This window comes from Terrapene carolina, unplaced genomic scaffold (assembly GCF_002925995.2).
Source record: "Terrapene carolina triunguis isolate 2854851 unplaced genomic scaffold, T_m_triunguis-2.0 Scaffold141, whole genome shotgun sequence".
NCBI classification, from domain to species: Eukaryota; Metazoa; Chordata; order Testudines; family Emydidae; genus Terrapene; species Terrapene triunguis.
Genome location: NW_020664492.1, coordinates 7,534,539 through 7,558,888, shown reverse-complemented (window position 1 = coordinate 7,558,888; position 24,350 = coordinate 7,534,539). Strand labels below are relative to the sequence as shown.

The following is a 24,350-nucleotide window of genomic DNA, read 5'->3' as shown; positions in this document are numbered from 1 at the left end:
CAGGTTTAAAACAAACAAAAGGAAGTAACTCTTCACACAATACACCATAAACCTGTGGAACTCATTGACAGGGGATGTTGTGAAGGCCAAGACTATAACAGGGTTCAAAAAAGAACTAGATAAATTCATGGAGTATAGGTCTATTAATGGCAACATCATGCTCTAAATGTCCCTAGCCTCTGTTTGCCAGAAGCTGGGAGTGAACACGGATCACTCAATGATCACCTGTTCTGTTCATTTCTCTGAAGCACCAGGCATTGGTCACTGTCAGAAGACAGGATACGGGACATTGGTCTGACCCAGTATGGCCGTTCTTATGTTTTCCTCAACTCCTTTTGCAGATAATTAACAAATATACTAAACAACACCATACTTACATGCAACCTTAAGGCATCTCACTCTTAACAGTGAAAATTGGCCATTTATTTCTGCACTTCATTTCCCACGTCTTAGCCCATTTTTGATGTAGGACAATGTTTTGTTTCTCATCCCATAATTGCTTAGTTTCTTTAGTAGCCTTTTCTGAGGGACTTTGTCAAAGGCCTTTTGAAAGTCTAAATAAATAATGTCCAGCAGTTCTTCTTTATCCACTATTTTATTGACATGTTCAAATAATTCTTATAGATGAATGAAATACATTTTTCCTTTGCAGAAACCAGGTTGGTTAGACCCTATCATTTCATGATTTTCTGGGTGTTTTATTATATTTAAATGACTATTTCAACCAATTTCCTAGGTACAGATGTTAAGTATACTGGTATGTAGTTGCCCATATCACTGTTAAAGCCTTTCTAAAATATAGGTACATTTGTTACTTTTAAATCCTTTGGTACAGTAGCTGTTTTCAATGACAGATTACATATTTTTGCTAGCAGCTCAGTTACTTCATATTTGAGCTCTTCAGACCTTCTAGATGCATACCACCTGACACTGATGACTTAGGGCTTTTTGAATCATGAAGTTGTTACAGCATATTTTCTTCTGATGCCCCCGTCACTGATACTACCTCATCTTTACTACCAAAAAAGATAAGATCCAGAATAGGTATTTCCCTATCATTCTCTGTGGTGAAGACTGATGCAAAGGAATCATTTAACTTCTCAGCAATGAGAATAGGGTTTAGGGAAGTCTGGGCTACAAACAGTTTTTGTACTGATTTAACCATATTGGTTTAGAAATGAGTGGTTTAATTGGTGCTGCTTGCACGTGTGGACGGACACACTGGTATAAAGGTGCTTGCATCAGTATAACTTATTACATTATACAGATATAAGAACATTCATACCAATATAAGTGCAGCTATACAACAGGGTTGCACCTATGTAAGTATATCTTATCTGTTTCTAAACCTGCACAGTTGATACAAAAACTGTGTATAGACAAGCTCTAGGAATAAGCTCTAGGATAAGCTTGGGCTAGAGACCAGACTCTGAGACCTTCCCTCATCATGGGTCTTTCATCGCAGTGTAGACATACCCTGAGTGTACAAGAACTCTTTAACAATTATTAATAGCTGCCTTTCAACAGTTTAAGAACCTAGCTTCGCTGACTGCATTCCACAGATGTGTGTGTCTAGTTGCAACCCAGCTTGTTCAGGTCTATGGTTAAAAACATTTATTTTTATCAATTTCCCTCATGATAATTTTTCTTTTGTTAAAAATAGGACTTATGGGTAAGTCTGCAGCCCTGCCATCATAGCCAATGTTATAACAGATCCATGTATTGGTAGAGCATAGCTAGTCGTCTCCAAAGGCTTTGCACTCTTGAGCTACTTTTAGACCTTGATTGATTTTGGATTCTCAGAGCATGTCTACATTACACGCTGGATCGATGGGCAGCGATCGATCCAGCGGGGGTCGATCTATCGCATCTAGTCTAGATGTGATAAATTGACCGCTAAGTGCTCTCCTGTCGACTCGGGTACTCCACCAGAGCAAGAAGCGTAGGCGGAGTCGACGGGGGAGTGTCAGCCGTCAACTTACCACAGTGAAGACACTGCAGTAAGTAGATCTAAGTATGTCGACTTCAGTTACACTATTCACGTAGCTGAAGTTGCATAATTTAGATTGATCCCACCCCCAGTGTACACCAGGCCTCAGAGTGGCTTGTAGCACTTTTTATAATTTGCAGGTAGCTAAACAATTGCAATCCTTGTTGATTATGGGGACACTGCTGCAGCTATAAAGCCTTTGTTGCGGTGTTTTCTACTTTGGGCAACACTTGAAGATCAAGAGGAAGATACATGCATTTCGTGTAAAATGCTGTAGCTTATCTGTTTAGTGAGGATATCACAAGGACAGGGTGAGTGAGGTAATAACTTTTATTGGACTAACTTCTGTTGACGAGAGAGACAAGCTTTCGAGATGCACAGAGCTCTTTCTCAAGTCTGAGCTTTGTGCAGCTTGAAAGCTTCTCTCTCTCTCATCAACAAAAGCTGGTCTAATACAAGATATTACCTCACCCACCTTGTTTCTCAGGTGCAATTCAGAATATTGGTTTTGAGCTGTAAAGGTTTTCATGTTTACAAATATTACAAACTACAGGTAAGCTATCAGGTGACATCCCGGGCCCATTGCAGTCAATGAGCATCTTGCCTTTAACCTCAGTGGGACCAGGATTTCACCCATATTGTTAAACAACACAATTCATTCAACATCTGAGTATAAAGTAATCAACAGTTTACTTGAACACGTGAAATACTGATTTCCCTTTCCACTTTAGTTACAAGAAAAGAACCAAACTCATACTGAATTATTTTGTGTGTGGAACTTTGTAAAGTATTTTGCTTATGCTGTGTTTCAGTGTAACGTGTAAAATATCACCCTTTTTTGGAGCTGGAGAATGGAGATGCTCATTTAGACCCTAATGCCGCAAAGATATACATTCTTAACTTTGGGCATGTGAGCAGTGCAATTGTAAGTAAATTTAAGCATGCACATATTTACAGGATTGGGTATTTTGACAGACTGGCTGCTGACTTTTCTCTCACTTGAGACTGATGTTAGGACAGTGTTTAAAGTCTTTCCCTCTTGTGATGATTAATGTATGTATCTATGCTAATGGGACATTTTAAATCGTATATTTTTGGAAGAGAAAATCCCATTAATTTAATCAGACTTCTACCACTAGCCTTCCTCATGTTTGGGTGTACCTGGAGCGATGGGAGATGGGAAGGCGTACTCCCTAGTTGGCAATGGATTTTAGGCAGCGTTTATAAAGATGGGTGATGAATACTGAATATAGCATTTTGTGGTGTGTGTTGCAGTATCCCCTTCTGGGGATGGGGAAGGAGTATGTACCTTGTATTACAGTCTCTCCTATTCCTCTGGGGAGAGGGGAGGGGGATTTTGATGGGTGTGCACTCATTTATGCATAATAATCACACTCATTTTGTGAGTTGAATCTCATTCTTAATTAATCACTGAATCCCCTCCCCCTTTGCAGAATCAATGAGGAGGGGGTGCAGGAAGAGGGCAGCGAGCCGGTGCTGACTATCCAAGGAGCTGCTAATTACCCAGGAGGATCATCAATTTCCCTGTAGATTAGCGTTAATTACCAGCAGCAGGGCCAGCTCAAGGCACCAGCGTGGCAAGCAGGTGCTTGGGGCGGCCACTCCGGAGAGGGGCAGCAGATCCAGCTATTCGGCGGCAATTCGGCAGACAGTCCCTCACTCCCGCTCGGAGCGAAGGACCTTCCGCGGAGTTGCCGCGGCGGGGGGTGGGCGGGGCTTTTTTTTTTTTTTTTTTTGGCTGCTTGGGGCGGCCAAAACCCTGGAGCCGGCCCTGACCAGCAGTTCCTTGCAGGATAAAAGTGGGGGTCGCGGTGCTGCCCAGGCAGTCTCTCTCTAGCTGAAAGGGGAGGGGAGAAGAGAAGCGTTAGTAGGCCACGGAGAGATTTATCTATCCCCTCTACAGTGTGTACCAGGGGTATGGTGGCATCTTCACATCCAGCCAGGGCGGGGGCTTGGTGGGCCCCAAACAGAAGCAGCCCAAGTGGAAGCAAAGCAAAGGCAGCAGCAGCCCTTCCCCGGGCGTTCCCACCACTCCCTCCACAGCAGCTGCCCCGGAGCCCGCTGACTACCTGGACAGCTACATGCGGGCGCAGCTCAAGGCGTTGCTGTCCCAAGTGAGCCTGGGCCTCACCCTGCGGCTCCGCAAGGCCAACACCAAGGAGGTGGGGGTGCAGGTGAACCCGCGGGTGGACGCCTCGGTGCAGTGCTCGATGGGGCTCTGAACGCTGCAGGGCAGCCACCTGCAGAGCCCCTCAGCCCACTTCAGCCAGGCGGGCCCAGCCATCTGCTCGCCTGGGTTGAACCGGCACCTCTTCACCCTGCCCGAGGCGGCCAGGCCTCAGGTGGTGCCGCCCACTGCCCCGGAGAGGAAGGAGGGAGCCGACGGGGAGCAGGTGGCGCTGCAGCCAGAGGAAGAGCCTGGCGAGAGGAGCCAGAGAGCGGACACCACCCCTGCCCAGCAGTCGCAGCCGGAGGAGGAGAAGGGAGCCGCCGCGGGGACAAGATCTGCCTTCCAGGTGGGCCGGGCTCCCTCTGTGCAGCGGCTCACCGCGAAGCGCAGGGAGTGGGAAAGGGGGGGCCTGGCTAGGGCACAGCCACCTTCCCCCGCTGTGACCCGCCAGCTCCGCAGCCCAGCCTCCGCCTCGGCACCAGGAGCGGCAGGTTCCCGCCCCTTGGCAGTCACGGCCCAGCTCCTGCTGCGCAATACCACCGACAGAGGCTTCCCATGGGCGGGAGCTGCTGCCCCAATGGCTGCAGTTCAGGAGCGGCCGCAAGTCCCGGTGTGCCTGGCACTGGACAAACAGTGGGAAAAGTTGCAGGCGCTGGAGAAACGTTCAGGCTGAACAGGGGCAAGAGGGAAGGGGGGGGGGAGAACTGGACAAGGTTGTATTTGCACAGTGTAGGGGCATAATCTCTGAGATGTGAATAAGGGATGTTAGTTATGCAGTAATGGGCCACCTACCTAGCCACTGTCATAAGGGTGGTCACAAATCATTTTTGACCAATAGTTTATTTTTGAGCATTTATAGATTTTTTTTAAATTTAAATATTCATAGTTGCAGGAAATTATAAGGGGAGTCATTAACTTTTTAATTACAATTGACATTGAGATTCAAAGTTAAAGCTTTATAACCATTAAAACAAATTGTCAACATGACATGTCAAGATATACTAAGTGAATATCCTTAAATCAAACTAAGTTCTCAAGTAGCACTCTCTTCTTTGCCCGTCTAAAATTTTTGTTGATGGAACTGTTTGGCTTGTGCACAGTGTAGTCAACATTTACCAATAAAAATCTAATCCAGGCTTAATAGAAGTTTCCTATGGCTGATGGCAGCCGTGGGTTTTATGGGATTGGAAGGAGTGGGTCTGGTAGCAATCTCATTTTTGAACATGGCTACCTCTCTGATCCCCACTAGCATGGTATCCATGTTTCTGAATATTCTTGCATCTCTTAAAGCTTAAGTGCAACCACACTAGCACCACCCTGAAGCTGTAATGTCACTTAATTTTAAGATCCAGATAACTTATATAGTCTTAAAATCCTCCATGGATTTGATTAGACCTTATAGTGATGGGACGGGATGCCCTACATAACACACATCACACTCCCTGTATATATTCCATTTTTTAATTTATTTTTTAGCACTGGTTGCTTCTGTTCAATTAGTATTCTCTAGGGCAGTGGTCACCGACTGATGGATCCTGGAGACTCTCCCAGTTGATTGCGATCTCTGGTGGCGTAGTGGGGCTGCTGCTAAGGCAGGCTCCCTGCCTGCCCCGGCCTCAGGCTGCTCCCAGAAGTGGCCAGCATGCTCCTGTGGCCTTGAGGGAGGCTGGGAGCAGGGGTTTCTGAGTGCTGCTCCTGCCTGCAAGCACCACCCCTGCAGCTCCCATTGGCTGGGAATAGGGAATTGCAGCCAAGGGGAGTTGTGGGGGCAGTGCTTGCAGGCAGGAGCAGTGCATGGAGACCCCTTGCCCCTCCCCAGGGGCGCACTGGCCCCTTCCGAGAGCAGCATGGGGACGGGGCAGGCAGGGAGCCTGCCTTAGCGGCAGCCTCGCTGCACCACCAACTGGGAGCCGCACCCCAGCCCTGAGCCCCCTCCTGTACCCCAAGCCCCTGCCCTGACCCCCCTCCCAGAGCCAGCACCCTGTACCCCTTCCTGCACCCCAACACTCTGCCCCAGCCTGGAGCCCCCTCCTGCACCCAAACTCCATCCCAGAGCCTGCACCCCTTCCTGAACCCCAACCACCTGCCCCAGCCAAGTGAAAGTGAGGGTGGGGGAGAGCGAGTGACGGGGGGGGGGCCTCAGGGAAGGGGCAGGGTAGATCCTGGGTTGCACTAAAATTCAAAAAATGAACTTGTGTGTAAAAAGGTTGAAGACCACTGCTCTAGGGCATCTGATATTATTTAGAATGGTCTTTCTCCACCTTATCAATTCTAGCTAGTTCAAACTCTAAACACCTTTTATTGCATCTACCTGTTTCTTTCCCTCTATTGAGTGGTTTCTAAAACACTTTGGGATACAGTTTGTATGAAGTACTCCTTATCAAAGCTGTATTGTATTGGTCTAACCCAGTGGTTCTCAACTTATTTACCACTGTGGGCTGTGTCCAATATGACCTATATAGCCCTGAGGATGTCACATGGGCAGCAGCTCTGTGCTAGCTGGGCTGCAGGTTAAGAACACTGGCCTAACCCCAACTGTTTTTTTTTTTGGGGGGGGGGAGGGGGAGGAAAACACCTCCAAATGTAACTGAACTCCCTCACCAGGGGTCTCAACACACTGCCTTAATGCTAACTGTAAATGAAGGAAAGACTTAGCAATTCTAGTGTAGGATTTCTAGGTAAATACTAAGGCCAGTGATTCACAGGCTAAATCCTATCCTGAATAGCTTTAAGAACATGCTGCTTAAAAGCATTCCTGAAGCAGGGACTTACACTCTTTCTAAAGGATTACAAGAGAAACACTGCTACAATTAAGCTCTGTGGTCTCATGAAAAACTCTTGCCTTTAAAAAAGGATGAGGGGTAGAGATCCACTCTTCATGCTGATGCCTAATCATGTAACCATTGAAGCTCACAGCGGTTTAGCTCCTTTCTAATACTGGTATACTGCAACCCCCTAAAAATCTAGCATCAGTCACATGGAGAACATAAATTGACTTGATTCAGTGTCTTGTATTCTAGCAGGTTATGACTGAACTTTCTCTGTTACAGTTCTTGGAACAGAAGTATGGCTATTTTCATTGTAAAGACTGCAAAACCAGATGGGAGAGTGCATATGTGTGGTGCATTTCTGGAAGTAACAAGGTAGCTAACAATGTACTGAAATCCTTATTATCCATATTCTAGTTTGTAGAGTGGAGGAACTCTTCCTCTAATAAGAATAATCTAACATGACACAAATTTAGGATCTGTCTTGGAAATATTTCTGAATGTAAGTGTCACCATGGTAACTAAGCATTTAAGTTTCTTAGGTTTACTTTAAACAACTCTGTCGCAAATGCCAAAAGGACTTCAATCCTTATCGAGTGGAAGCAATCCAGTGCCAGGTAAATTATATGAATGGTGAAAGACATTAAGATCTGTAGCAAATTCAGGAGAATTTAAAATTACAAGGTCCAAGTTAGTCACCCTTTCTGCTTTAATCCAAGCACCCTCATGGTTCAGGTGTGACTACTAGCTTGGGTAACTGCACAAATGAAGACCCTGATTCCTGCAAACACTCATGCACATGCATACTTAGGCTGAAATAATCTGACTACTTTTGCAGGTCTTTAGCTTTACATGCAAGTGTCTGCAATACCTGGGTCTAAATCATTATGATCTGTTGCTAGGTCATAGCTAGGTTCCATAGTCAAACTCTGCTTCTGAGAAACAACAAATGTGCACACAAATTTGGACTGAAGTAATGTCAAGTATGAAAACATGAGTATCACACTCACTCATCTGACTTGTTTACACAAAAGGGAACAAATACTAGTAATATAGAAGTGGCCACTTGTACCTCTTCTGATGCAGTTGCTACTTCTACTTTGCCTGGTCTACCCTGGGGGGGGGTGTCGATGTAAGATACGCAACTTCAGCTACGGGAACAGCGTAGCTGAAGTCGACGTATCTTATTTCGACTTACCTCCCGTCCTCACGGCGTGGGATCGACGGCTGCGGCTCCCCCGTCGACTCCGCTACCGCCGCTCGCCCTGGTGGAGTTCTGGAGTCGACGGGAGCGCGTTCGGGGATCGATATATCGCGTCTAGACGAGATGCGATATATCAATCCCCGATAGATCAATCACTGCCCACCGATCCGGCGGGTAGTCTGGACGTACCCCTTGAAACAGGTCCACCTGCCCTCCTCTGTCTGCGAATAATGAAATGTCTTCTCTCCTCAGACTTGCTCAAAGACTCGTTGCTCCTGCCCCCAGAAGAAAAGACACATTGACCTCAAGAGATCCCACCGCCAAGAGCTGTGTGGTCGCTGTAAAGGCAAGAGATTATTCTGTGACAACACTTACAGTTTTAAGTACATTGTTTGATCTGTGGCCTGTCTTAACTTATACCCTTTTGTATTTAGCACTTTGTCAGTCTTTGTTACTGGGCTCTGATTTTAGGCTTTTGACCTTGTATTGGATACTGGAGGAATCGCAAGATGCTTTGTAACTTTACAGTATACATTGTAAATAAAGTTGAATAAAACTCTGCATTTGATTTACTTATCTTTTTTTAAACTTAATCCTGCCTTAGCATGGGAAGGATTCATCATTCTGAAGATGAACATCTTTCTGACCTACGTTGGAAATATCTGAAGGAGGGTAAAAGGTAATTTAGCCTACTAGCTTAAAAAAAAAAAGTCTACCTGGGATGAGAGCCCATGCTATACTAAAACTATTGTGATAGGAAGACTAGAGGAATCAAAAGGCTTCTTGATCCACAGTATAAAGTCTAGGATGACTGCATGACTAACCATGGCTTCAACTACTGAGAAGCAGGAGATCTTCTAGAGCAGGGGTTCTCAAACTTCATTGCATCGTGACCCCCTTCTGACAACAAACTACTACACAACCCCAAGAGGGGGGACTGAAGCCTGAGTCTGCCCAAGCCCCTCTGCCCTGGGCAGGGGGGGGCCAAAGCCCCAAGGGCTTCCACCCCAGGCAGGGGGCCTGTAACCTGAGCCCCACCGCCCAGGACTGAAGCCCTCAGGCTTGGGCTTCAGCCCTGGGCGGTGGGGCTCGGGTTTCAGCTTTGGCCCCAGGCCCCACCAAGTCTAAGCCAGCCCTGGGGACCGCATTAAAATGGGGGTTTGTTCCACTTAGGGATCCCAACCCACAGTTTGAGAACTGCTGTTCTAGAGAATGAATCAATGGTCTGTACCTTAGGCTGGCTGTCAGAATCTTCTCAATTCTTTCTGATTCCTGTTCCTAAACTGAGGGAACTGAGTTATCAAGGGTTCAAGATGGTTTTGAACACAGCACAACATGCGGAAAAGGAAAAATTGCATCTGACAATTAATAAAAATGCTAAATCTTTCTGAGTGAGGAGACAAAACAACTTGTACCCAAAATAATGGGGGAGATGATACAAAGCAAAAATCTCAACAGTTAGAGCATGTTAGTAAACAATCTTCAATCCACTTCACAAAACCTCAGAATTACTATATAGAAGAAGCACTAATTAATGTCTATTAAATTAAAACTCCATCATCTTGAGTGAATACTTTTTTAAAGACTACATGTAAAGGACTTAAGCTACATAAGGAATAGGTAATGTCTTGCCAACTAAAAGGGAGCATGAATATAGCCATAAGTGAAAGAAGTTCATTATTGCAGTTGAGAGTGACTTCAAGCTATGTATCCAGGCCATGAGTGCAGGGAGCACATGTCCAAGTAACTTACCTCAGTTCATAACTGAAGAAGTCACTAATACTTGACAGAAGACAGTTCTCAACATTGGCTGGAATCCCACTCTAAATTCCTATACCAAAAACTTCAGTTGGCCTTCATTGTAGTTGTGGTGCTTGATTCTGTTTAGTATGGCTCTGGTAATTGCTGTGGCACCGGTAGAAAAACTCGGTTGTGCTGGGAAGTCTAGAACTCCTCTTTCCTTAGTGATGTGACAAAAATAAGGATATTGCAAAACCTGAGTCTTCACAAAGAGCATTTCTGACTAAGACAAGTCCCATGCTACAGGTATCACTGAGGTAGGGGGCTGGGTTCCAATGTGTCTGTACATTGACCTAGTCACAACAGTTAAGATCAAGGGCAGAAGTGATTAGAGTAAGGCCCTGTAGAGTCCAGGAGCTTAATTTCATGTATTAAATTCTTGCTCTGCCAGAGGATCTGTATGTAATGGTTATAGCACTGACAAGTTTAACTCCATTGTTGCTGAGTTATTTCCCAAACCCATGAGTAGTTGAGTGGGAAAGCGGGAGGGGGCGGGGGGGAAGAGAGGAGAGGATTGTCATTTCTATTTTTAGCCTTTCAAGCAGGTACATTAAACAGATATGCAGTTTGGCTATAGTCACCATAGCCATTAACTTGATTACATTTTATCCAGTAGTACAACATGTTTTCTTTACAGAATAAAACAGTTTTCCTGTATGTTAGTACCTACTTCCCCCCCAAACTATTTTTGCAGTTTAGAAAAAATGCACTGTTCAATAGATGCTCCTTCAAGGAGATTTAATTTGAAACAGTAGTAGCAAGAGTAGCTGCTCCATTGTGGGAGTTGCATTCAGTCACACAGTATAGTCAGCTGGCAGTGGGGATTTGAAGGGAAAATACTAACATTTATTATTCATAGGGGACTGGTAATTTTAAGAGTAAATGGACAGAAAGGGAGAATGTGATTAAATTTTCTACCGCTCCAGTTCCAACTGTCTATTTCTTCTAATAGTTTTAGTGGCTAAAACCAAGTTCCTTTTACTGTATAATAAGTTCACTCAGGAAAACAAGGTCCCAGTGACCAGCCTCAATACTTGCATCCACATTCACATAGATGCAAATTGGGATCCCTATTTATTTTATCACAAAAATCCCAGATGGGTATAAAATTGTGGGCTGAAATATATTGAAACAGGTGATGTTAATGAGCACCAACACAAAGTTCTTACAGTACTTCACTAATGAAAGTCACTCAAAACAGTACTTAGAAATGAAATATATAGTTGAGGTTTGATATCTTGTTTTCCATTACCTTTAAAATGTTTCTACTCTGAAAAAAATTACTATGTAGAACATAATTTCTTCCTGAACAGACTTTTCCCCTGTGTCTATTCAGTCATACAACTAGAAGTGGAGTTTTTTGTCTGGGTACACCGCAAGAAGGACAGGAGACTTGTTATGGGTTTTAATCAGGCCCCAACTTTATTATATAGATGTCTGGGACTACTTGGCAGATAAAGTGTACAGTGCAGGCAAATCCATGCTTATTCACATCAATTCTCCAGGGCTTCCACCAGCCCCCCTGTTTCCATCCAGGTCCCCCAGCTGACCCATGGCTTGGACCTTACCATCCACCAGCCTCGCAAGAGGCTTAAGCAGGGCCGGCTCCAGCATTTCTGCCGCCCCAAGCAAAAAAAAAAAAAGCCGCGATCGGCGGCGGCAGTTCAGCAGCAGGTCCTTCGCTCCTAGAGGGAGGGACCTGCCGCCCCCGAATTGCCGCAGGCGCCGCCCCTCTCCCTTGGCCGCCCCAAGCACCTGCTTGTTAAGCTGGTGCCTGGAGCCGGCCCTGGGCTTAAGGAGGGCTAGGAGAACGGGGCGGGGGTGTTGGCTCCCTGCCGTACTGATCATGGGAGTCCCTGAACCCCCTCCCCCGTTCTTTTTCTTTATCCAGTAACTCCTTTTAAGTCCTTTACCAGGCCATTTATCTGGTCACTGGCTGCCCTCCCTATGGAGTACCTGCACTAAACATCTGCCGCAAGGAGGCGCCAGCCATTTGCTTGGCTGCCTCCCCCCAACCCCGCCGGGTTTCCAGACATCTGCAAATGGCCTCTTGGCTAGCAGCCCTACTGGGGAGAAAGAACCCATTGTCCCATGTGTGATCGTCAAGGGGCACCAGCAGCTGCATTATCCTTGACCTGGTACTGCAGCAACCGCCCTTAACGGAGGGCCGCATAGGCGACCCATTCTCTGGATCCTTGTATTGACAAGACTCCTTAAAAGAAAACAAAATAAAGGCTGGAGCCAAAAAATCTGCATTTCTCTAACCACATGACATTCCAAGGTTCCAGAGAGCCCATGGCAAACTGGAAATGAGACAAGGTGTCTGCTATGCCATTATCCATGCCCGGCACGTGCTTGGAAGAAAAAACAGATGTTGAAGGTTAAGCATTGGAGGACAAATGCTCTTACCAACTTTCCAATCCTGTGTGATCTGAAAGTTTGGCTATTGATAACCTGTACCCCTGCCATGTTGTCGCAACAGCACACCTGTATATTAGACCCAAATTAATAACCATTTGTACCTCTACAATGATACCCCCTTAAATTTATTTAGAAAACTTTTCCACACCCACAAGTCTTACTACATCTGTGTAGTGACTCATATGTAATTGTGTGGTCTGGCTATGCCAGTCGGTGCCACTGGCAGCCTGGCACCAAAAGCCCACCCCAGGGCAACAACCCTGCAAGCAAAGTTCAGCTCAAAGCCCAGGTAGGTTAATGTCTCGACAGGGGCCTTCTGTTTTGTTCTTCGCTAGGGATTTCCCCAACTATTTAGCCAGGGCCTGAAATGTGTCCAACAGGTGAAAACAGTCATTTGACCCAGCTTGCTCTGCAAACAAAAATTGTGCAATTAATGCACTATTTGGTTTAGTCCCACTGACTGACTGCACCACTGCCCAGTGCAACATTGTACTAAATTTCTGAAAAGCTGCACAGGATACTGAACAGCCCATGGGCATAGCCTTGTTGAAATAAAATTGCCAGCGGTAGGCGTCTTAAACAACCACCATTATTAAATGCCCAGCAAATACTATTACGGGCCCAGGGCCCTCTTTGGGCTTGTTGCAGTATGAACAAACCCCTGGCATCCTTGGTGTTATGCCCTTGAACCACAGTGTCTGATGCCACCTTATTCCAGTTTGTGTTGCTGCCCTTAATGGAAACTCCTTATGACATGCCACCAAACATATTGGGTGCCCACCTAATTATATTAATATAATTGACAAAGGCCGGGCTGCTGTCTGGGTAGGCCTGTACCATAACACCCGCCTAGACGATGAGAGTAGCCTCCCCATTTTTTCATGTTCTAGGCACCCTTGGCCTCTTGGGAAGTTGGCTGTTTTGCTTGCCTTGTCCATGTTTACTGCCTGTGAACACCTTCCTGTGCCATAGGGATATTACCTGCACGGATTCTATATTTAGTTGCACGGAGTAGGTGAACTCCCATCAGGTCAGCTCCCCCGGCATAACCGTATTGCAGAGTCCTGCTCCCTCATAGGCCCCTGGGGAGTGTCTACCCTGTCCCCTGCGGTTACATGCCCTGATGGCTGAGTTGCCCTGTGCCCCTTCCTTGTCCTGCTGCTGAAACTTGAGCCCATGCTGGGCCTACCCTGTCACCCTGTGCAGACCCTTCACATCTAGCTGCCTGAAACTACTGTTGTAAATGCAAATTAGCTTGCAGCAGCTGTGTAATACTGTCAGTGCCCCCCCCCCCGCCCCCTGAAGGTGCAACCCCTAGGTGGGTCTGCCCAGGCTTCTCAACCTTCCACTCCTGGGCCCAGAGTATTTAATACCCCAATTGGCTGACTCCTGTTCCCCTTAGGTGAACTCACTGAGTGACTGGTTAAGTACGGTCCCTGCACCTGGCTGTGGCCCCTGCAACTGCCACCCTTTGCCAGGCTGGAAGGCCGGATAACACCTCTACCACCCATTTCCCCAATCTCCGTGTGGTTTAGATTACACTCACCCCCAGGATCAGCATCCACCATCCCTGTGTTAGGTGGAAGAAAACATCCTGGTTTTTTAGGTGACCTTGCGCCCTTTGAAGCATTGTAATGCTGTGGAGAAAACCTCAGAAACGTCACTGACCATTTGCTGCACATCTTAGCTGACCACCCCATTAATGCACACAGCCTGCTCACCTGAGTGCGTGGACACTTTCCTATGATCATTTGCCTCCCTTAGTCCATGAGGCTGCCTTGAGTTATTAAACAGTAGCAGTCCACGTACTTGTGAGCCCCCTTGCCCCTGCTGCAGTACTGTCTGTTTTGGGTTTCCTTCCAGTCCATGGATTCCCTTGGGGCTGCCCTGCCTGTGCCTGTCCCCTTTCCAGCAAAGGTATAGGCACCTGAGCAGCAAGGAGCACACAGCTATGAAACAGTTAAATTGTCCTTGCCTTCCTCTGTCCCTCCCCCTCACCCCCACATTAATTGTCCCTTGCTCCCTTCCCCTCCCAGGAGACACCCGCTTGCTCCAAGTGAAATGAGAGGAGGGGCCAAACCCATGCTGATGTTTATAACTCCTCATTCCTAGGTGGTGAGTCATCCACCACACTGACTGCTCCCCCCCATGCACACTGAATTCCTTGCTTTGCAAACGCTGATTGCTTCACCTCGCTTGCAAATTCACCGTCCCTGGTTGCACCTTCCAGGCTGCCTGGGGGTGAAAGAACCTGGGGGCAAGGCAGGGCCGGTTCAAGGAAGTGTCGCACCCTAGGCTTCCACCTTGCACGCCACCCCGTCATCCAGCTAACCCCGCCCCCCTGCTGCAGTTAACCCAGCCCCCCACCCGGGAAGCCCCCCCAGAAGCTAACCCTGCCCAGGGAGACCCCCCGTGGCAGCTAACCCCGCCTGGGGAGACGCCCCCCCCTGCGGCAGCTAACCCCGCCCGGGGAGCCCGCCCCAGCTCACCTCGGCTCTGCCTCCTCCGCTGAGCATGCCGGCGCCGCTCTAGTTCTCCTCCCCTCGCAGGCTTGCGGCACCGATTGGAGGAGACTTAGAGCGGGGGCTGAGTGCTCAGCGGAGGAGGCAGAATGTAGGTGATCTGGGGCGGGGAGCGGTTCCCCTGTGCGCCCCCCCCCCGTTACTGTGGGCGGCCCTCCCCGCGCCCCCCTGCCGCAGGTCACCTCCACTCCACCGCCTTACCTGAGCGGGCTTTTAGGCCCCCCAACCACTAGGCGCCGTAGGCGGCAGCCTAGTTTGCCTAAACAGTTGCACCGGCCCTGGGGCAGGGGACACTAGTTCCCCTTCTTTTCACTGTCCCCTTCTGTGTAATTTGCCTGTGCCTGCCCTTCCTTGTCTCTGGGGCCAGGGGAGGGGAGTAATACCCCCCCATTTTCCTGAACTTCCCTTTCTCTGTGCCCCTGGAACCATGCTGTTGCCAGTGCTGTTTGCTGCTTTTCTGGAGCCATGCTTTCTTGGGGCCATGCTGCTGCCACGTGGTCCTGCAGCAAGCCTTAGAGCCCCAGCCTGTTCCTGTTCTGCTGGCTTCCTTGCTGCTTTCACATAGAGACTTGCCTCCCCCAGGTTTTGTACCTTTATGCACATACCAGGGGGGAGGGGGGAGTGAGTCATTGCTGCAAAGTTGACCACCAAGCACCTTTTGCAGCAGTTTCTGACCTTCTTTCTCTCCCTCCCCCAATCACAATGCAGAGCTGTCCTTCTTTGGGTAAGCCCGCACAAATTCTGCCCCACCTTTAGTTGTGGTGCAGTCATTTTAGTACTTGTAGCCCTGCAGGGTCAACACAGATCTGAGAGATGGATTATATATCTTTTTGTGCAGCAACACAGTTGTTTACCAACTTCCAATTACAGGACCAATCAATTATAGCTGTGCAAGCAAGGAATAAGAGAAGGGTGGCAAGTCATTGTGTTTTCAAAGGAAGAAATGCTACTTGACTCTCAGATGCCAGATTGGATTGGCAACGCTGCCAGTTAGAAGATGTAAACCAAGAACACCTGAGATGGAAATCTTTCAGACACAAAGCTGGAAGGCCACAGTGCTACAGTCATAGTCACTTTTCAGAACTGAACTTTAAACCATGAGATTTTAGAAACTTGTTTTTTTTTAAATCTACAGTCAATTTGTTCTTCCCTTTACATGTTATTGCTGAGGAATAGAATACAGATATCTTACATTTTCTTTCTGTATAATGGGCTTAGACTTTTCAGAAGGAAATAATTAGGAACATTTCAGTGTCTGCATGTTATTAATAGTTTGAGTCAGTATTGTAGACTCAGTCAAGAACAAGATCTTCAGCAAACCAATCAGCACATACGCAGTTGTGATATATGACTTTTATATTTTAGTTAAATGAATGTACTGATCAAAATATCAACCAATGTTACTTCACAAAAAACTAAGTGTATTTACAGCCTGAATAAGTTACATAATGTCTGAATAAGAGTGTCTCAGATGTGCAACAGATTTACATGCACACATTTAACAGCAGTTAAATGTAAGGAAACAAAAACATACAAGAATGACTTATATTATATATATGTTATATATATATAACAAATCAAATAAGACATCTTTTTAAGAACGTAAAGTGAGAACTTGCATTTCACATTAATATTTTAAATTTTATAGTCCAGATTTATATTAAATAAAAATATGCATGCGTGAGAGTTCAAAAGATTTTGAATATGCGATGTGTCTTTTTCCTACAAAATGGTAAGGTAAATCAGATCAACCATCCTTTAATAGTATAAATATATTAATAAAAGCAACCTTCTAGTAAAAAGCAGCCAAAGTCCTTAACAAAAAGAAGAAAAAAAAGAGAAAATCTACCTAGACCATTCATGGCATTCAGGGCCTAAGAACAGACCTCTGCAATATGATCCAGTACCTTCAGAAACAGTAGCCTAGCAACATTAGGAAATGTACTTCATAGCAGCTCATTGTTTTAAGATACAGTAATCATATTCAAATTACAGTGTACAGTAAATTGTAGTCCATTTACAATTTGTTTCATATACACAGGCTCTCAGCTTTCGACCAATTTTGCAATGTTCTGTGGCCAGCTTCATTTTGCCCAGCTTTCGCTCAACCAAACAACACAAAAAAGAGAAAAAATGTTCACGTTTTATAAGAAAAAATATTCTATAGTGAAGGAAACATTGCACTTTTGCCAATCTAAAATAATTTTCTAAAAAGGAAGTACTGTTCAGTGTAGTAGGCTTTGGTATGCAATGGAAGTCACTTCTTCAGTAGTGAGTTGCAGTTGCTCAGTGAAATGCTAACCAATTTTTGTGCAACACAGAACAAAGGATTCTGTCCTGGATATTCTATGCTTCCTTTGTCCTTACAGTATTGCTACACATTTGAAGTTCTGCCCATCTCTTTTTAGAAGAAGTCCTAAATGTAACAAGAGTGAGTACAGCTTGACCAAACTTTTCTAAGGCCGAGAAGACACTGAACCACCTCACTCCAGCAGGGCAGCACTCCCAGCTTGAAAGAGAAAGGGGACACAAGACTCCTGTCAGAGACTTGTGCCGGAAACACTGGAGTCTGGAAGAAAAGTATTGATGACCTGGTAACTCTGAGCTCTGCGAATCATGTCGCGAATCTCTATATTCAGCTCCATTAGTTTGGTACAGATTTCAGTCAGGCTCTGGTTGGAGCCCACTAGTGCATAAGTGCCAGTCTGGCCCAGTGTTTGATGCCGGAAGTAAATATTCAGTAGTGTCTGGACCTCATCATCAGAATTGCTTCCAAAGATGTCATTTGGCCACAAACTCCTGCAGTGCAACCAATGGAAAGCATATTTATGTTATTACTTGTTTGGTGGGATGATATTTGACATAGATATATACATGAATTGTATTTTCGACGTATCTATAATCATACTGGAACTAAATAATTTCACAACACTTGTTAATCAGACCCAGAATATTAGACACTGAATTCACATACCATATGAAATGTAAGCCCCATCATATAAAACTGGAAAATGAAAACTCATACATAGAAATGGAAAAGACAATGGGCTGGATCCTTAGCTGGTGTAAACTAATGATTTACACCTGCTGAGGATCTGGTCCTACAAGTGAATAAATTTTCAAAAACAATTTCACTGCAGTACTTTTGATCGATACTATAATTAAAGAAATTAGGATAATGAGATTTGTTTGATCTAGTATTAACATCCTCAAAGTCACTCAAGATATCACTTAAATGTTCTTGCTGGAGAAACAATCCACTTAGGAAACTGATAAAAACATGCATTTTTAATAATGTGACGGTTTAGTATAAATCATGTGGGAAAACTTGCCTGCATTCTCTTATCTGTAGTAAAGCTTTACCAAGTTCATTGCTTTTTAAACACTCCAGCATGGATTGAATGGCTGCTTCTGTAGAACTGAATGTGGGCTCAGATAAGGCAGCTTCCATATTTAGAGGATCAGCTGCAATAGCAGCAGTAGCATCTTTAAGATTTTTCTTTAATTCACTCAGTTCTCTTGACATATTTAGGAGCTGTTCAAAGACAAGAATTGATAAACATATTTATATTTTCCTTTTGTATCAAGAAGCAGCAATACATTTCAGATCAGCTCTATCATCATATTAGAATTATTTGTTGCTTGTGAACAAACATCATTTTAATACAAAAACAACGCTTCTCCATCTCAATGGCAAAAATTTTCTCAAAAATTTTCTCATACAGTATATGTTTGTCTCATACTGTACACAAACTGAAAAGATCTTATTTTTATTCTTTATTCAATCCTCTGCTTTGCATTTGGCTTTTAACGTATCAGAACACATCTAGCTTTCAAAATATATCATATCTAACAGGATCAACCCCCTGAAATGTTCAATAAGGAGATAGTAGTTATGTAACCCTTTTACTGGACAGAAAATTTAACGTGGCAAAAGACAGACAATTCACAATGCCTTAATTTGGTTCTAAGGATGTAACAGAACATGACAATATGTGATAAACATGTTCTATAGACTGTGACAGCAACTGACAGTGGCTATTTCTTTTAAATAATAGTTAATGTATCCAGCAAAACATGCTACTTTCATGATTAAAACTATTCCTCCTATTGTTTTTTTCCACTCTGTAGGTTGCATTAATTGTAACAAATGATCCCATTGATTCACTCATTAACCTCGGGTATTGTGCTAAAATATGCTTACAAAATCAACCCTCTACTAAAAAAATTACTAAGATCTTAAAAAATAAAGTCTACCATTCATGGTACTAGAGTCCTAATAACTGTCCTCTGCAATATGATCCATTACCGTAAAAGAGAATAGCCTAGCAATATTACAAAACATACTTTGCAGCAGCTTCTCAAGATAAAGATATGGTAATAGTCAGATTGAGTGTAGTGTCCACACCACAATCACACTTGAATTAAACCAATAACTATATAAATTAAACAATCCCCAATTACTACAAAATCTGCGAGCTACTTGCTGTATACACTTTACAATTTGCAACTTCTTGTTCTAAGAATACAATCATATTAAAAGCACTAGTTCTTTCCCACTATTTTCATATATAACAGATTTTTACAAGGAAAAAAATATATGCTGTAATTTATTTTATCATCTTCTCTTAAGTGATGACCACAGAATATACAGTGGTTACATGAAAAATACCGTTTCTTAATATATTATGTGTTTTGGAATATTTATGAGAATATATTTGCCTCCAAAACCTGCTGATGTGAAGCATTTTAAAAAAGTAATCTGTGTAGAAATATCTGAAGAGAAATGGCCAGCTATCAAGCTCAAAATAGACCATTTCTGTGTCATGGTTTTAGAACTACTGTATCTCAAAGATGTAGTGAGAAATTTTAGGAAACGTTTTCTAAAACAAGCGACACAATCTTTATGAATCAAATTAAAATTAAATGACTATGATGATATTATGGTTCTTCGTACATTGTAATTTTAATATTTTTTCTTTTAAGTGAATTTAGTACTCTTGGATAGAGTCAGATCGACAGCAGCAGAGACTGGAGACCTTTGTGAATCCACAGAAGAGGTACGGCATGAACACTTACAATGCAAGCTTAAGGTCAAGTCTATACTACAGACTTCTGCCAGCATAGCTATGTCAGTCAGGGGTGTGAAGAGGTGTGATCCCTGACTGAGACAGCTGCACTGGGAAAGCTGCAGTGTAGACTCAGTTACACCAGAAAAAATGTGCTTTTGCTGGTATAATTAGATCTACACTAGAAGCTTTTTATTTCATTCGGGGGTCTGGAATAAGCAAAAGTGCAGTATTGCCAGTATAAACTGCATCCACTAGGAGCACTTTGCTGGTATAGTTATAGTGGCAAAGTGCTCCTAGTGTAGATCTGGCCACGAAGTCCAACTAACGTCAACCATGCCCTAGATTAAGAATCATTTCCAGACAATGGAAGCAAGGTCAATTTCCCTGAAAATTTTCTTTGATCCTATAAAGACTTATGCACTTACTTAATTTTACATAGTATGAATAATCCCAACTTGTTAAATTAAGCATTTGAATAAATCTCTGCAGGACTGGGCCTAATTTAGTATTCTCACTCATTACCATGCAAATTACTGAAATTACCATTGAAGACTGACTGCATAAAAGAACTCAAACTTTGAATCACTGTACTGTCTCTTACATACAGTGCAGAATTCCCAAACACATTTTAATTCAGACAAAGGAGTGTTATAGAAACATTTAGTTTGGAGACCCATAGTTCAGGTTAATAATTAATTTTTGGTGAAAACATGTAGAAATAAAAATACAAAGATACAGTGATTATTTTAGTAGAAGGCTTGGTTGTGCTTATGACATACCTCTGGCATGGAACTAACTTCATGCACCTGTCCAATGAGTTTACAGTACGACTGAAAAAGCAACAGCAGCTGGAAGTGGAGCTTATATAATCTCTGACACAGTTCCAATTGCTAAGGAAAGATGTATAGGAGGAGAAAACATTAATAAAGAGCAGCAGATTTTGGGTCATTTTTGTGCAGCCAATAAAACATATTTGGGGATATATCTATTACTGTTTCTCTGGTAAGAAAAAGCTGGTTGGCATGATTTTACTAAACTATGATCACATATCAGAGTGAAAACACCCACGATATTGTTTTGTCTGTAGCTGGTCACAGTTCAGAATAATAATTCCTAGCTCTTATATAGCACTTTTCATCAGTAGATGTCAAAGTGCTTTACAAAGGAGGTCAGTATCATTATCCCCATTTTACAGATGGGGAAACTGAGGCACAAAGAGGGGCAGTAACTTGCATATATATAATGCTTTTAAAATTCAAGAGTGGCCAGAGAGATGTCTTCTGAGAGAAAGGAAATCCAAAATGGGGTCCTGTCCCATGACCGGGACTCCTAGGTGCTATGATAATACAAGTCATAAACGACAATAAGAATAACAAGGCGGTGCGCCAATTGAGCCAAATGCTCCCTTCTGCTTCTATGAGTGGAAAGGAACAAAAAGCAGCGAATCCAATCATGTGGACATAGACTGTGTGGGGGAGGTAGGAAGTGCTGGTTCTGCCACATAAACCCCCTTTTCCTCAACCTTGATGAAATCACTCCATGGGGACTCTGGGATGGGGATCAAGTTCCATAGATAAGGGGAGTTCTGGTCTCTGTGGTATCATTCCTGCCATCTTAAGTTAATATTGCCCCAGGAGTATTAACTTAAAATTATTCTCTTAACACGATGTGCAACTCCATCCCCAAGGGGGGACTGAGGATACTAAGGTATCATGGAATGGCTATAGGAGTTATGAGGTTCAGAGGAGCAGATGGACCTGGAGTTGTGGATTTCCCAAGAGTGTGGGTTTTGGGGTTCTGAACCCTCCGCTAACTCTACAGGTGGACCAGGGGCCAAATTCTGTGTCCCTGACTGAACCATGAGGTGGAAATGCTTTGAATCCAAATTCACGGAGCTTCCTGTCTCTCATGCAGGAAGGATTAACTTGTGTAGGGAATGATTGGTCTTACAGACTTTTTAAAAGAAAAAACAAAACCTTTAAAGCTTCAAAAGGGACCAAAAGGACTTGTGCCTAGACATAATCTCAGTGGCTGCTTTTGTTGCTTTAGAAGCAGGGCTGCCCAGAGGGGGAGGCAAGTGGGGCAATTTGCCCCAGGCCCCGGGCCCCGCAAGGGCCCCCCACGAGAATATAGTATTCTATAGGATTGCAACTTTTTTTTTATGGAAGGGGCCCCTGAAATTGCTTTGCCCCAGACCCCCTGAATCCTCTGGGAGGCCCTGTTTAGAAGCTTGTTAACAAAAAATACCTCACAAAAGGCTTTATGAGACATTGTCCATTTCACCAACTCTACCCCAAACCAGTATTGTGTCAACTCTTTATTAGCACAAGGAGGCTGGACACAGCTCATTCTGAGTGTCACATGATGGAATCACTTGACAGCAATGCAAAGTGCTTCTTCCTCATCTCCCACGTGAGAGATTAAGTATGATACTTCTGTAATTTGTAACCAGCAATTAGTTAGAAACAAGGCTCTGATTTAATCACAGAGTATTACCAACCCTTGCAATATCTCCACAAGTCACAAGAGTTTGGCCAGGGTTGGAGCCAGTCTCGCAATGACATGAGAAGCTCCTGCCCTCTGGTGAATTTCAGCACTACCTGGAGGGAAAACCCCTCTGACTGGCTGCCTTCCCCACATGCTTACTTCCTGGGGAAGAGCAGCCAGCTAGGGCTGCTACAGGAAGCAGGCAGACCTTTCCCCCCTGTGCCCTCAGGAACCGTTCTCACAAGAGTGGGGAGGAAGGAACAGAAAAATCCCATTAATTTAAGACAGCTCCACTCCTCCTTCCCTCCTGGGAACAACTTGCTCTCTCCTTGCAACACCTGGCCTGGCAAAGGGAAGAAGAAGAAACCTACTGCAGCTGCCTTCACCCCCACACCAGTAGCTGCAGAAGGAGCAGAGCTGAGGCTTGGGGGTGGGGTGCAGATAGGGTGGCCAGATGTCCCGATTTTATAGTGACAGTCCCGATTTTTGGGTCTTTTTTTTTTTATATAGGCTCCTATTACCCCTCCCCCCACCCCGGTCCCAATTTTTCACATTTGCTGTCTGCTCACCCTAGGTGCAGAACTGATGTGAAGGTGGGGCAGATGTGGGGGCAGAACTGAAGGGGTAACTTGAGCGGTCAAAATTGGGGATGAGCAGAATTAATGTGACAGGCAGCTCTGGTAAGGGGACAGAACTGATTTGGGGATTGGGAGGGCAGAATTAATTCCTGGGCAGGGGAATGAGCAGGTATGGGGTGATTCTTGCTGCAGGGGCAAAATGATTTTACCCAATCATTTTGGGAGAGTGGGCCACAGTAATTGTCACACATGCACTGGGGGCAGGTGGGGAGAATTCAAAAATCAAACACAGACCAAAAAACACAATATAACTTTTTTTAAAATCTCATGATTTTGGGGGGTTAACTTGTGATTTTTGAACCTTTAGGATAGCCAATACTATAGTTTTAACATTCAGTTTTTCCCTTCTGACTACTAGTTTAAGCTAACAAATTGTGCAAAACTAAACTAATATGAATTAAATGTAAGTTTGATATATTCAGCAGTTAAATATCATATCATGCAGCTTACTTTTTTTATTTGTGGATACTTATTGAAATGACAACATGGTGAAATTGTTCAAATTAGCATATGATGAAAACATTTTAAAACCTAATTTAAAATTAGTATTTCCAATGTTTCATAGAGATATATTGAAACATTACAAGTTTTAAAATAACCACTTCAGCTCTCCATTCTAGCTTATTAAAGCTACTTAGAGTCTGGACTGTTAAACAAGACTGACTCACATTCAAAATTAATTTAAAGACCTTTTCTAAATGGTATGTGACAATGCCAGAATTTGTAATAGTAGCTTAGATTTCTGCTTCAAGAGAAAAGTGACTCAAAACACAACTTAGTTACTTACAACATGTTGAATCAAAATTGCTAAGGAAAAAATGAAAAGAAAAAGGGAAAACATGCCAAGAGATAAAAAGAAAAAAACAAACAAACAGTAAAACCAGGCTGTATAAGTCCATCTCTAGATGGACAAAGAATATGAAAGAACTTCAACTTACTGCAAGAGATTCCATTTGCTACACAGCAAGCATGGCACAGGAAAAAGGAAAGGAAAGAAAGTATAGTGTCAGTGTAATGCATGCAATAGGAAGCACAGCCCTTCTTTAATAGCTTAACTGTCAACAATATTAGCATTGCTTGCCTCAGTTTGCTAAGTGGTTGAAAATGTACCACCCACACATCATGCACAGCATTCTCATTAAAACCAAGCTTTACTCCTAATGGTAAATTATAAACTAACTGAAATCAGTTAGATTTTGAGATTTATTAGCCCCAATTTCTCCCAGAGTGTATTTCCAAAAACCAGGAAATTATACC

General features: G+C 44.0%; 2 protein-coding genes across 2 annotated transcripts in view; one reads left to right on the top strand and one right to left on the bottom strand.

The window, feature by feature from the left end:
* LOC113406805 (ZAR1-like protein) overlaps positions 1-8,549 on the top strand; it is a 12,541-nt gene extending 3,992 nt beyond the window's left edge. The window contains 6 exon segments of the mRNA XM_026653550.1: positions 1,664-1,672; positions 3,915-4,353; positions 4,480-4,527; positions 7,232-7,324; positions 7,492-7,566; positions 8,406-8,549. Coding sequence (XP_026509335.1) covers positions 1,664-1,672; positions 3,915-4,353; positions 4,480-4,527; positions 7,232-7,324; positions 7,492-7,566; positions 8,406-8,549 — 808 coding nt within the window.
* Positions 8,550-16,617: 8,068 nt separating this feature from the next.
* LOC112112190 (protein furry homolog) overlaps positions 16,618-24,350 on the bottom strand; it is a 278,522-nt gene continuing 270,789 nt past the window's right edge. The window contains exons 57-59 of the mRNA XM_029911983.1: positions 20,748-20,858; positions 18,229-18,431; positions 16,618-17,695 (exon numbers count right to left, since the gene is read on the bottom strand). Of these exons, the coding sequence (XP_029767843.1) occupies positions 17,437-17,695; positions 18,229-18,431; positions 20,748-20,858 (573 nt within the window). The 3' untranslated portion in view covers positions 16,618-17,436. The remainder of the gene's footprint in view (positions 17,696-18,228; positions 18,432-20,747; positions 20,859-24,350) is intronic.